Genomic DNA, 12,173 nt, shown 5'->3' with positions numbered 1-12,173 from the left:
CCCTGTATGGAACCTGCTTCTCCCTCTGCCTGTGTCTCTGCCTCTCTCTGTCTCTCTCTCTGTCGTGAATAAATAAATAAAAATCTTTAAAAAAAAAAATGATGGTACTGACTGTGAGATGCGTTTCCATCTCAGAAAGTTTAAAACGTGTGAAAGTTTTTTTTTTTTTTTTTTAAGAGGGGTGAGAGGCAGAGGAAGTGAGAGAATCTTAAGGAGGTGGAGCTCAGTCCCCACAACCCTAAGATCAGGAGCTGAGCTAAAACCAAGAGTGGGACTCAACCCAATGAACCACGCAGGTGCCCCATGTTAAAGTATTTTTAAAAGTGAGTCCTAGGGGTCCTGGGTGGCTCAGTGGGTTAAGCACAGGATTCTTGGCTCTGGCTCAGGTCATGATCTTAGTGAGATCAAGGCCCCAGGTGGGACTCTTAGGTCAGCATGGCATCTGCTGGAGATTCTCTCTCCCCCCCTCAGTCCCTGCCCCACTGCCTGGGCACACTCTACTTCAAATAAATAATAAAGTATCTTTTTTTAAAAAAGGTGAATCCTGGAATTAATTAACTACAACAGTGATGTTCTAAAATTCCCATTTATATTTTGCTGGTAGTACACTATCCCGCTATAACTTTAATTCATTAACCAGCGACTGAACAATGGAAGTTTCATTTGTAAACATGGTTCTTACTCACTTTATCCCATTTCCCATAGTGAATGCAGAATTGGTTGTCAGACATTAAACTCTTTGATTGTAGTTTACCATTTAATTGTAGACTAAGGTAGTTCATTTAATCAATATCAAACATAATAAATCGCCAACGACAAAATAACCAGCTTCTTTCCAAAACTGAATTCAATTCTGAAATCTCTCAAGGGAGGTCGCGGATTATTTAAAAGGAAATCACTTGAAATAATAAACATTGTCTAAAGGTGAAACAATCGAGAAACAATATAAACTCATCTAGGCTAAAGAAACAAACATTTAGTATTGGCTTAAAACATCTCCCTGAACTGATTTAAAATTAAGATAAAGGCTAAATTACCTGACTCCCCAAGGTGCGCCACCCCCTTACATCTGAGAGCATTGCTATCCACATGTGTAATGCAACACTTTCTGGTATAGCTGGCCACATTTGAGAAGTAAAACAGCCAAAAAACAGTGGCATTAAATAATTTTCCATGTAACCCAACGTATCACAAACATTGTCTTGACACGTAATCAGAATCAAGTTCATCAAGGAGCTGGTCTTCCACGATGCCTGTGGGCCACATCGGAGTAGCTCCATCGCCGCAGACGAGGAGTCTCAGGGTCTTCAGACTCATTGACCTCTTAGGTCCCGAGGTTGAGTTTCTTGCCTATTGCAGGCTGCCTCGGCGCCCACGGATCCCGGGAGGATCGGGCGGGGTGCGACCCAGGACGGTACCGCGGTGAAGGCGGCGGGGGGGGGGGGGGCCGGGCCTCTCGGGGCCGCCTGGACCTGCGCGTCTCGCTGCGAGGGTCCGGCGCGGCCCGGCCGAGCCTCCGGGGGGCGCGCTCCCGCCCGCCAGGGTGACGCAGCGGGCGCCAGGCCGGCGGGGGGGTCGGGGGACGGGGACGGGGACGGGGACGGGGACGGGGACGGGGACGGGGGGGGCGGGCGGCAGCGGCGCGCCCCGCCCCTCGCAGGGCGGGCGCCGCGGTTCCGGAGGGCGGGGCGGGGCGCGCCGGGGACTCGCAGCGCGGCCGCCGGTTTCGATTAGTGCGCGGAGCCGCGGCGGCGGAGCAGGCTGCGGAGTGGAGCGGCCGGGCCGGGCCGGGCGGCGGGGCGGCGGCGGCGGCGGCGGCGGCGGCGGCGGCGGCGGCGGCGGCGGGGCGGGGGCGGCGCGGGGAGCCCGAGCGCGGGGCCCGCACCCCGCAGCGCCCGCACCGCGAGCGCGCCCGGGCCGGAGCGCGGACGAGGACGAGCGCGCGGGCGGGGCGCGCAGGCCCTGCCCGCCCCTTCCGTCCCCACCCCCCCGCCCCTTCCTCTCCCCACCTTCCTCCGGCTCCCGCGCCCCCGCGCCGGGCGCCCACCCTGTGCTGCTGCGGGAGCGCGGTCCGCGGCGGCGGCCGGAGCGGGCCGGGCCGGGCCGGGCCGGGGGATGGCGCTGCTGGACCTGGCCCTGGAGGGAATGGCCGTCTTCGGGTTCGTGCTCTTCGTGGTGCTGTGGCTGATGCACTTCATGGCCATCATCTACACGTGAGTGAGGGGCTGCGGGCGCGGGGTCGGGCCTCGGGGCCTCGGGGCCTCGGCCGGGAGGGCGGGAGGGCGCGAGGCCGTGCGCTTTGGAGACGAGCGGGCTCGGGTGGGGGTGGAGGAGGCGCTGCCCGTCCGGCTCGCGCCGTCCCCGCTCCCCCCGGGCCGGCTGGGGCGGGGGTCCTTGGGCGGGGGAGGGGGCGAGTGGGGGCGGTGGGGGCGGTGGGGGCGCGGGCGGCTGCTCGGCCCGGGGAGGCGACGGTGCCCTCCCTGCTGTCGGGCGGAAGGCGCTTGCTTGCTTTCATTGTGTCGGGCATTCCTCTGGCTTTTCGTCTGGGCCAAGATGCATGTAGTGTGTTGCTGCTGCTGCTGCTGCTCTCTCGACCTGGACGACATTTCTGTGATGATGATGATGGTTTGCACCCTCCCGGGAGCTGCACACAGCCACCCGGAGACCTCCCTGTGGATTTGCTCCTTCCTGGAACAAGCTCTGTGCTTTTACCTAGGTGTGGAGCACCTGTCCACCAACCCTCCGGGCTGACGTTAGAGCCTTGAGTCATGTCAGCTACCACATTTCATTGTGGTTTGCTTTCCTTTCCTCCCCCCCCCCCCCCCCCCAGTTCCTGATGTATATAGTCTCATTTTGATTTGTCCCCTCCACACACCTCTTTTTTTTTTTTTTTTCATTATGAATTCAACAAATACTTCTTGAGGCCTGCTGGATGCCATTCAGGGGGGACACAGTGCCGAGGAGGGTGGGATTCCTGTCCTCAGAGAGCTTACATTCTGGAAGGGAGAGACATAATAAAAATTCGAATAGGGCTGTCTCAGATAGTGATAAAACCTATGGATGACATAAAACAGGGTGGTGGGATGAATCATGACAGAAGGTATGTGGCTGGTTCTGAGACTGCAATTTTTTTAAATATCTTTAAAATAGGATCTACCTTTTTAAAGAAATGAAAGAATTGCAATAGAGCACATTTCTCATACGGACTCACTGGCATTTTAGCCTGAAAGAAAAATGACTATACATACTAATCTTTATCACCAACTAGAGATGGGAGGGGAGGACTTTTAAGAAATTCGTTGCTGCTCTCCCCCCCCCCCCCCTTTACTACGGAAAAACTGTTTTCCCTCTTGGAAATTCTGCATTTTATTAGTATAGGGTGGCAGTTTCCTGGCACTGGAGAATGATGCTACATTGTAGAAGACATACTGATATTTCTTTGCAGATGAAAGAAAACATGCCACTTGGGGATTGCTGATCTTAGTTTTTGTAGTTTGTGAGCTGTCATCGCCGAACACTTTCTGAAGTTCATTTTAAATATATGAGTTCTTAAAAATCAATTTTGTTACTTTCTTTTCCAATCATAAAATTTTTTAGAAAATGCTTCCTATATAAGGAATTTAGCACAGAGAGAACTAAAGAAAGTTAAATATACATTAAAACTCCTTTACCTTGTTAACCTTTTGTGACTGTCTTTGCAGTTGTGTGTGTGTGTGTGTATGTGGATGTGTAGAGAGAGATAGAAGAGAGAAGGGAGAGAGAGACGGAAGGGGGTTGGACATTATGGTTATTCTGTAGCCTGCTTTTAAAATTAATCTATTTAGTAAGTGCTTTCTGGGAAGCTCTTTTGTACAAGGCACTATTCTAAGTGCTGGAAATAAGGTTGGAGAACAAGATGTCCAGGGTTTGCCCAATCCACTCACACGGAGTTTCCATGTAAAGTGTCATGACCGTTTTTCCCCATGTCAATAAACATATGATCTCTGCATCATTTAAAATAGATGCATGGCATTTTCATTTATGAGGTACTAATATATATTGTTATTAATTGGCATTTAGGTGTTCACTTCATCAAGATTACAAACAATACTGTGGTGAATTCATCCGGGTACATCTTTGAGAGAGGATTTCCTTAGTTTACATTCCTGAAAGAAGAATTATTGGGCCAGAAGCCTGCACATTTTAAACTTTGATACAGGGGCGCCTGGGTGGCTCAGTTAAGGTTGAGTGTCTGCCTTCAGCTCGGGTCATGATCTAGGGGTCATGGGATGGAGCTCAGCGTCCCTGCTGAACAGGGAGTCCTCTTCTCTGCCCCTGCCCCTCCCATCCCTGCTTTTGTGATCGCTCTCTCTCAAATAAAAAAATAAAAACCATAAAAAAAAACAACCCACCAACTTTGATACATATTGCCCTATAAAAAGTTGTATCTATTTATAGTCCTGGTAACACTGTTTGATGGTGCCCACTTCCCCTTACTAAGTATTGGGCTCTTCGCTGTTCTGTTTTTTATTTTCATTCCTTTAATTACTGGTTCCATTGAACATTTTTTTGTATATGGATATGCTAGTTTTATCTAGTTGTAAATTACATACTCATAATCTTTTGTGCTGCAGTTTATTGCTCTGTTAATCATCTTTGATATGAAATTGTTTTTCTGTGATAGGTTGCAGTTTTTTTCCCCACAGTGTGTTTTCTTGTTTTGTTTTGTTTTTCAACTATGTTCATATATTTAACTTGGAGAAAAGTATATGTGCCTGTGTTTTGGGTTGTCAGGACTTTTTTGTTTTTAATGTTTCTAACTTGTATACACATATAGTTAATGTCTGTTTTCCTTTAGTAATTTGAATTTTCTTTTTTTTTTTTTAACCTTTTATCCTTTAATGTACTCATTATCTTACCTTGTTATGTGATGAGAGCTAGGTAGAGCCTTAATTTTAGATTCACCTAAATATTTAGCCCCTTGTCCCTGAATCACTTTGTAAATTATTATTTGATTATTCCACATTTCTGAAATACTGTCTTTATAATGGACTACATTCTTCTGTATACTTGTATATGTTTAAAGATTCCCAGTGCTGTTTCATTGATCTATTCTTGTACTAGTATTCACTGTTTTAATTAATGAAGTTTTATGACCTTATTATTGGTAAGGAAAGCCCCTCATTCTTTTGCAAACTTTATTGCCTTTACACATTTTCTTTTAAAGATTTAATTTATTAATGAGAGAGGCAGAGACTCAGGCAGAGGAAGAAGCAGGGTCCGTGCAGGGAGCCCGATGTGGGACTTGATCTTGGGAACCAGGGACTTGGTCCCAGGACCCTAGAATCACGCCCTGAGCCAAAGGCAGACGCTCAACCGCTGAGCCACCCGGATGTCTCTTTAATTGTAATTTTTAAATCTTGTTTTTAAATTGGATTTATTAAATTTACAGGAGAAATTTGACTTCTTTCAACATAGGACTATGATATATCCCCTCAATTATATAAAGTCACACTTGTGACTTTATCATTATATATATATTATATTAATATATATTAGGCTGCATTGCTACAATTATATATAAATATATGTAATTGTGTGTATATTATATGTAATATAGTATAATATATAATTGTAGCGATGTGGCCTAATATTCCAAGTAACCTGTGCTGTTAGACTTGAGACAACTCCACAGTTGTTTTAGGTTATTTATTTTGTGTTTAATGATGAACAGCAAAATTTTCTCTAAATACTTTTTAGTGTTTGAGAATAGTGCAAACATTTAGCTTAGTTGAAGTACAATGGAGAGGCTTTGTATTTTTTTTTTAAGATTTTATTTATTTATTTATGAGAGACAGAGAGAGGCAGAGACATAGGCAGACAGAGAAGCAGGCTCCATGCAAGGAGCCTGATGTGGCACTTAAGGATCCATCGGGACCCTCCTGTGGGACCCCAGGATCATGCCCTGGGCCAAAGGCAGATTCTCAACCACTGAGCCACCTAAGCATCCCAAAATAAAGATATTTCTCAGTTTAATGAGTTATTTTCAGCAGAGAACTGGGGTTTGTGCCTCTCCCCCTCACTGTATAAATGAAATTGCAAACTTGATATCTCAGCATTTTGACGAGGAAAGCTAAAGGACACTGGCAACAATATTTTAGTTAAAATAGTGTGCTAACATTCTGTATTTTATTGAAGATGTTTTTTTTTTTCTAAACACATGTTCTGTGTCCTCGAATCTTTTTTTGAAATAAGGTAAAGTATACATAAAATAAGCAGATATTGAAACTCTCCTTCTAAAACTTTGTGCTTGCAACTGGAAGAAATGGAGCCTATTTCTAAAACTCATATGGCTCCATTATCTGGTTGTCACATTAAAGAGATGAGTCTTAGACATCTAATTGTTAAAAACAGGTTAGTCATGCAAATATTATAGTAAATGGTTAAGAAAAGCTATAAAACTTTTAAAAACCAATTGGTTATTGTTTAAAATTAAATAGAGTGTGTAATGACATCCAGTTAGATTCAATGTTCTACTGAATTGTGTCCCCTTAGAAAGAGACAGAGCTAAGTATTGGCCTGTATTAAAAAAGGGAGCTCAGGGGCGCCTGGCTGGCTCAGTTGGCTGAGCATGCAGCTCTTGATGTCAGGGTTGTGAAGTTGAGCCTCATGTAGGATGTAAAGATTACTAAAAAAAAATAAATAAACTTTAAAAAAAAGGTAGCTCAGTGTGATTAATACAATGAACAGTTCTTTCTCAAATTATTCAGATTTCACAAGTGTCTCACAATTCCTATAAGTCTACAATTTAAAAAAAAAATTGAGATAATTTATAAACCATAATAATTTATAAATTATTATTTATAATAATAATTATATTATATTATTAGATAGATTATATTATTAGATAATTTATAAACTAGAAAGCCATTTCTTTTTTTAAAAAATATTTTATTTTTCTGAGAGACAGAGCAAGCATGAGGGGAGAGGGGCAGAGAGAGAGAGAAGCAGAGTCCCTGCTGAGCAGAGAGCCTGATGTGGGGCTTGACCCCACTACCCTGAGATCATGACCTGAGCCAAAATCAAGACTGGGACACCCAATCGACTTAGCCACCGAAGCACCCCAGTTTCCAATTTTAATATTGAAGTGATGTTTAGTCATTTTGTAATATATTCTAGATGGCGGACGTTTGTGAGATTACTGCCTATAATGTTCTCAAGATCATATTCAGATTAGAGTATTGAAATTCAGAGCTCTTAATTCTCAAGTTTTTTTTTTTTTTTTGTAATCTCCTAAAAATAACTACTGGTTCTAACCTCAGTGGGCAGAATTGGTTAAGTGATCTTCATGAGTTTTTCCTTTTTGAGAGCTAGTGTAGTTTGGTAGCTTGGGAGCTGTGGTGAAATCCTGCAGAAGTCTAGAACCAGTCATTTTCTTCTCTTTTTAGGTCTTGGCAGCCATATTACTGGATGATAAGGGTATCTGAGCCACGCACCTTGCCTTCTTTCCCTCCATCTCCCTTCTTTTTCTTCGCTTTCCTCTCATTTCTCCCTCTCCTTGGATTATTGTTTTTTGCCCTCTGTTTGTAGTGTTCAGTGCTAGGCTTTTATCTTTTAATTGACTGGAGGTGCCAGGCTAGTGTGGAAATACTTCTTGTATCTGTAAATATTAACTGCCCTCTAGTAAAGCAGAGGTCTTTCCCTGGAATTTTAAGTTCATTCTACTTTTTCTAACCTTTTTGGCACAGCCACATGTATACCTGCTGCATGGCTTTTGAGTGAAAAGTAATACCGTATCTGGAGGTCTGTGAACATCCTGTCAGAAACGAATTGTTTTTAATGTAAATTTTAGTATTTCATATGTTATTTTTAGCAAGTATGATCTTTGCCTTAAATTCATTAATACTTTGGTGTTCTGAGCTATAGCAGAACGTAAATTGAGAGCTGCTTTTCTGGGTTCAGTTCTGAGGATCTTCTGGACTGTGGTCACCTGTTGATCAGTCAGGGTTATTGCTGCCTGGACCACTTTTTGGGTGAATGAATGAGGCAGTTGAGCCCCTTTAACCTGAACCTGGAAGATACCAAATTAACTGGATGTTAGTGTGATAGCTTTAAAAAGCGAACTGACCATTGTAATCTAGCGTTAACATTCGGTGATGCCTGTGAACTCCTCATCCCACCCTTTTCCTACATCATGATCTTCTCTGTACTCTAGATTATCGAAACTATCTCCACTCACTGGTATCTCTACCAACAGCCTTGCTCCCTTTCTTCTTTATTTTTCTAACTGTAGCCTTACCCTCCTGGAGCACTAATCTTAGATCATGTGCTTATAATTTTACCATGGTTCCCCCAGTGCCTTCAGGTTAACATGCAAGCTCCTCAACAAGACATGCACAGTTCTTCAGGAGCTGAGCCGTTGTACCTAATTCTTCAGCAGCATTGAATTACTGACATTCCTCTGAATATGCTGTGTATTTTCTTTAGAATTATCTTTCCTTCCTTTTTTCTCCCTCCTCCCTCTCTTCATTTTTCTTTAACTTCTACTCACCCAGGTCTATTTAGACTTTAGCTTTTTGCTATATAAAGCCCTTCTTATAATTTAGTGCCTTGAATTTACCCTTCTGAATTATAAATGTGTGCTCAGCTGTCTCTTTTCCCAATTAGATTGTAAGCTTTTGAGGGTTGGATAGTGTCTTATTTACTGTTCTATCTCCAGTGTGTACTAGGCACTCAGTTGTTGCTGGCTGAATGAATGAACTTTGAGTTTTTTCCAGTAGTAATGGTGGATTTTTTTCAGTGTCATTAGTTCAGCGTCATTTGGCCATTGTGATCTGAGGTAGATGATCCGATTTGGGGATGCTTTCAGTGGTGATGGACTTTAATGAAATTTATTGGACCAAATGGAATCTTTATTTCACTATTTCTAATTCATTGCAGACTAAAATAGAAACAGAGTTCTATTAATAACATGCTTTTTTTTTTTTTTTAATTAATAACATGCTTACCTACAAGTCTGAATCCCCTCCCCAAGGTTTCCCTATGGGAATGCCTGTCTTGTCATAAATAATTTTTACACTAAGATCTGACTTGGCAGGGGATGCAAAGCCCAGTGTTCTCCTGAGTTGGTTGAGATGCAAATCCACAGAATTTTATTTTATACACAGAATAGTTGAAATGTCACATTCTGCTGTAGGGAATTTTATAGCAGAACATTAGGATAGTCCCATTAGTTCCTTTTGATTTGAAAAGAGTTTGAGCGTGTGGTTATGTTTGAGGGTCTCCTGTGTTTTTGAGCACTATGTGCTCAGTCCATGTCTTCTGCTGAGTGCCTGTTGCTGTTAGCCAAACACCATGCTCTATCCATATCCCATACACTAGGTCCAGCTCTGTTGTCATCAAAGGGTCAGTGAATTGGGATTGGGGGGGGGGGGTAAAATTAATAAAGATCTCCAACTTGTTTTCAGTGGCAGTGGAATCTTTTGTACTCTGTAGTGTGTAAGTCCACTGCCCAGTGGAAATAGTTGTTGTTTTCCCATAAGGCTAAGTCACTATTGGCTATTATGTGTTCTGTGGGGAATCTTGTGTCTGCAGAGTTCAGGTTGTACCAGAAGGTGTTCCTTTCTGTTGCTGAAGGAGCCCTACTGTTTTTGAAAAGATAAGTGCAACATGGAAGTGGCATTAATCATGACATACTCCGATCATAAACACACAGCAACAGCCTTCCAGGGCAGAGTCACAAGTAATAACAACAGAAGCCTTTTATCATGGGAAATGGCAGGCATGGACTCTGTGAAGCAGGGGCCTGCTGATATAACACTCAGCCTAATTTTACACGATGTATTAACAAGCTTGGTGGCATAGAGCAGAGGAGATAAATTCCAAGAGTCAGATAAATTGGTTCAACTGAGCCCCGTAGCAGAACTGTAAAAAAGCGCACTATCTGGGGCTTAACGTTAAGCAAGGTGACCTTTGCCGGCCTGGAATCTTTATTCTCCCTTCGGGGCTTTGTGTGAGGTTCTTGTGCTGCACTTCTGGGAGGTATGGCTTTGCATTAAGATTGCTGCAGAGCTGCTGCCAGCCCCCCTTCAGTCGAGGTTTCCCTTCATACCAGCTTCCCTCCTGCTCAGAATGAAATTAGAATATGAACCGGTAGCCACACCTGGGTGGGTCAGTGATTGAGCGTTTGCATTTGGCTCAGGTAAAGATCCCAGGGTTCTGAGATTGAGTCCCACGTCGGGGGGATTGCTTCTTTCTCTGCCTGTGTCTCTGCCTCTGTGTGTGTGTGTGTGTGTGTGTGTGTGTGTGTGTCTCGTGAATAAATAAATCTAAAAAAAAGAATGTGTGAACCAGTAAAATAAGTCATTTAAAGTGGCACACACCATCAAATCAACAACTTGTGAGAAAGGCAGAGAGAAAGCAGGGAGAGGAACTACAAGATTAGAAGAAAACCCTAAGCCAAAACGATGAAGAAGAGTCAACAATTCTAGAGACTGAGCTATCAGGAAATAAAAATCACCCATGATGAAACTTCCATCAGCTCAGAAGTTGCAAACCCTTGTGCCAAGAGCCGATTAGGACCCGTCAAGCTAAAGCTGCTATAAAGTCCAGCAGGGCCCCTGAATAGTTCTTACCAGACGCTTGGGGCTCTTTGAAATGTTCCCTGAATAGATGTCCTTCTAGGCCCCAGTGGAAAGCAGGACCCTGAAGGCCTGTCTCTCCCCTGCTCCCCATCCCGCCGCTGGCAGGTCCAGCCCCGCAGGTGCGCCAGCGCCTCCTCCCCGCTGCCCCGCGGGCACTGGGCTCCATTCTGTGATTTCGAGCTTTGCAACAGAGAGTGACTAGCTTCTGATTGAGAATTTAACTTAGAAATCGTTCCTCGGGAATCACACATGGAAGTTGTCCTGTGCTTTCTGTCTCTCCAACATTGGTTACTCACGTTCCAGGATCATTTTATTCTTTAAAAATGAAACTAATCAAAACCATCGACCGGACATAGCGGAGGTACATTCCTTTTGTATCCAGTGTGTTCCTGAAAGTGTCATAAAATCAAATTCTGAAAATCAAATGGATGTAGGTGTTAGAAGGGGGAGATTCTTTCTTTCTTTCCTTCTTTCTTTCTTTCTTTCTTTCTTTCTTTCTTTCTTTCTTTCTTTCTTTCTTTTAAGATTTTATTTATTCATGAGAGAGAGAGAGAGAGAGAGAGAGAAAGGCAGACATGGGCAGAGGGAGAAGCAGGCTCCATGCAGGGAGCCCGTTCATAGAGAACTAAGGTGATTATTAAAATCCCAAATGATGGTTCTGCTGGGCTCAAGGCCTGAGGCGTGCTGCCACTGGATTGGGGCTTTCCAGGTGGTACGGGTTGTTCAGAGAGTCCCCCTTCCCGGCCTCCTCCTGGCCTGGACTGGGGTGAGAGGCTGCTTTGTAGCATTTACTCTGGGGACTGCACTGGGAATGGTGATTTAATGGTCAACAAAACAGTCTCTTCTGGAATCCCTCAACACATCTCCATCCTAGAAGGCAGTGTGCTTGGATTACATAGTAACTGGGAGTTACTTTGCTCATTGTGTCTGCCCTCGGCTCTCAGCTCTGAGTGTGGGAGCTCTCCCGGTAGCGGGGCCAAAGGAAGGAAGGGTTTTGTGGCAGTAGAATCCCACATTTTGAGTGAGGCTGAGGGTAGAGGAATTCAGAGAAGCCAGGAGTATGCAGCACCTCTGCCCAACTGAGAACCTCTCCAGTGATTTAAAAGGAGAGCTCAAGCCACTTTCAGTGGATCACTGGTGATATTTAATGTTCCTCACTGTCATGCTTCTGTTGCCTCTATGTTTTTAGATGAGCTCTTACAACTATAAAATAGTTCCTAAATATTGGGCGTAGTTTTAACTTTGCATATAATTTAAATTTGGCACTAAATATCTTTTATGCCGTGTTTTGACTTCCTGTTTTGATCATGATTTGGGACTTTTGATGATTCCTCTTTCCCCTTTTAATCTTTCTTAATACACCAGGGTGGTTTTATGTTTAAAAAAAAATCCCGAGTGCTTGGGTGGCTCAGTTGGTTAAGCATCTAACTCTTGATTTCAGCTCAGGTCATGATCTCAGGGCTGCAAGATTGAGCCCCATGTCGGGCTCTGTGCTGAGCATGGAGCCTGCTTAAGACTGTCTCTCCCTCTCTCCATCTGCCCCCCACCCAC

At 44.2% G+C, this 12,173-nt stretch overlaps 1 protein-coding gene across 1 annotated transcript in view; it reads left to right on the top strand.

Moving 5' to 3' along the window:
• Nucleotides 1-1,306: 1,306 nt before the first annotated feature.
• The window catches only part of UGCG (UDP-glucose ceramide glucosyltransferase), a 36,427-nt gene continuing 25,560 nt past the window's right edge, over nucleotides 1,307-12,173 (top strand). Inside the window, exon 1 of the mRNA XM_041762555.1 lies at nucleotides 1,307-2,213. Coding sequence (XP_041618489.1) covers nucleotides 2,116-2,213 — 98 coding nt within the window. The 5' untranslated portion in view covers nucleotides 1,307-2,115. The remainder of the gene's footprint in view (nucleotides 2,214-12,173) is intronic.

Source organism: Vulpes lagopus, chromosome 7, assembly GCF_018345385.1.
Source record: "Vulpes lagopus strain Blue_001 chromosome 7, ASM1834538v1, whole genome shotgun sequence".
Classification (NCBI taxonomy): domain Eukaryota; kingdom Metazoa; phylum Chordata; class Mammalia; order Carnivora; family Canidae; genus Vulpes; species Vulpes lagopus.
This window is presented reverse-complemented; position numbering and strand designations above follow the sequence as displayed.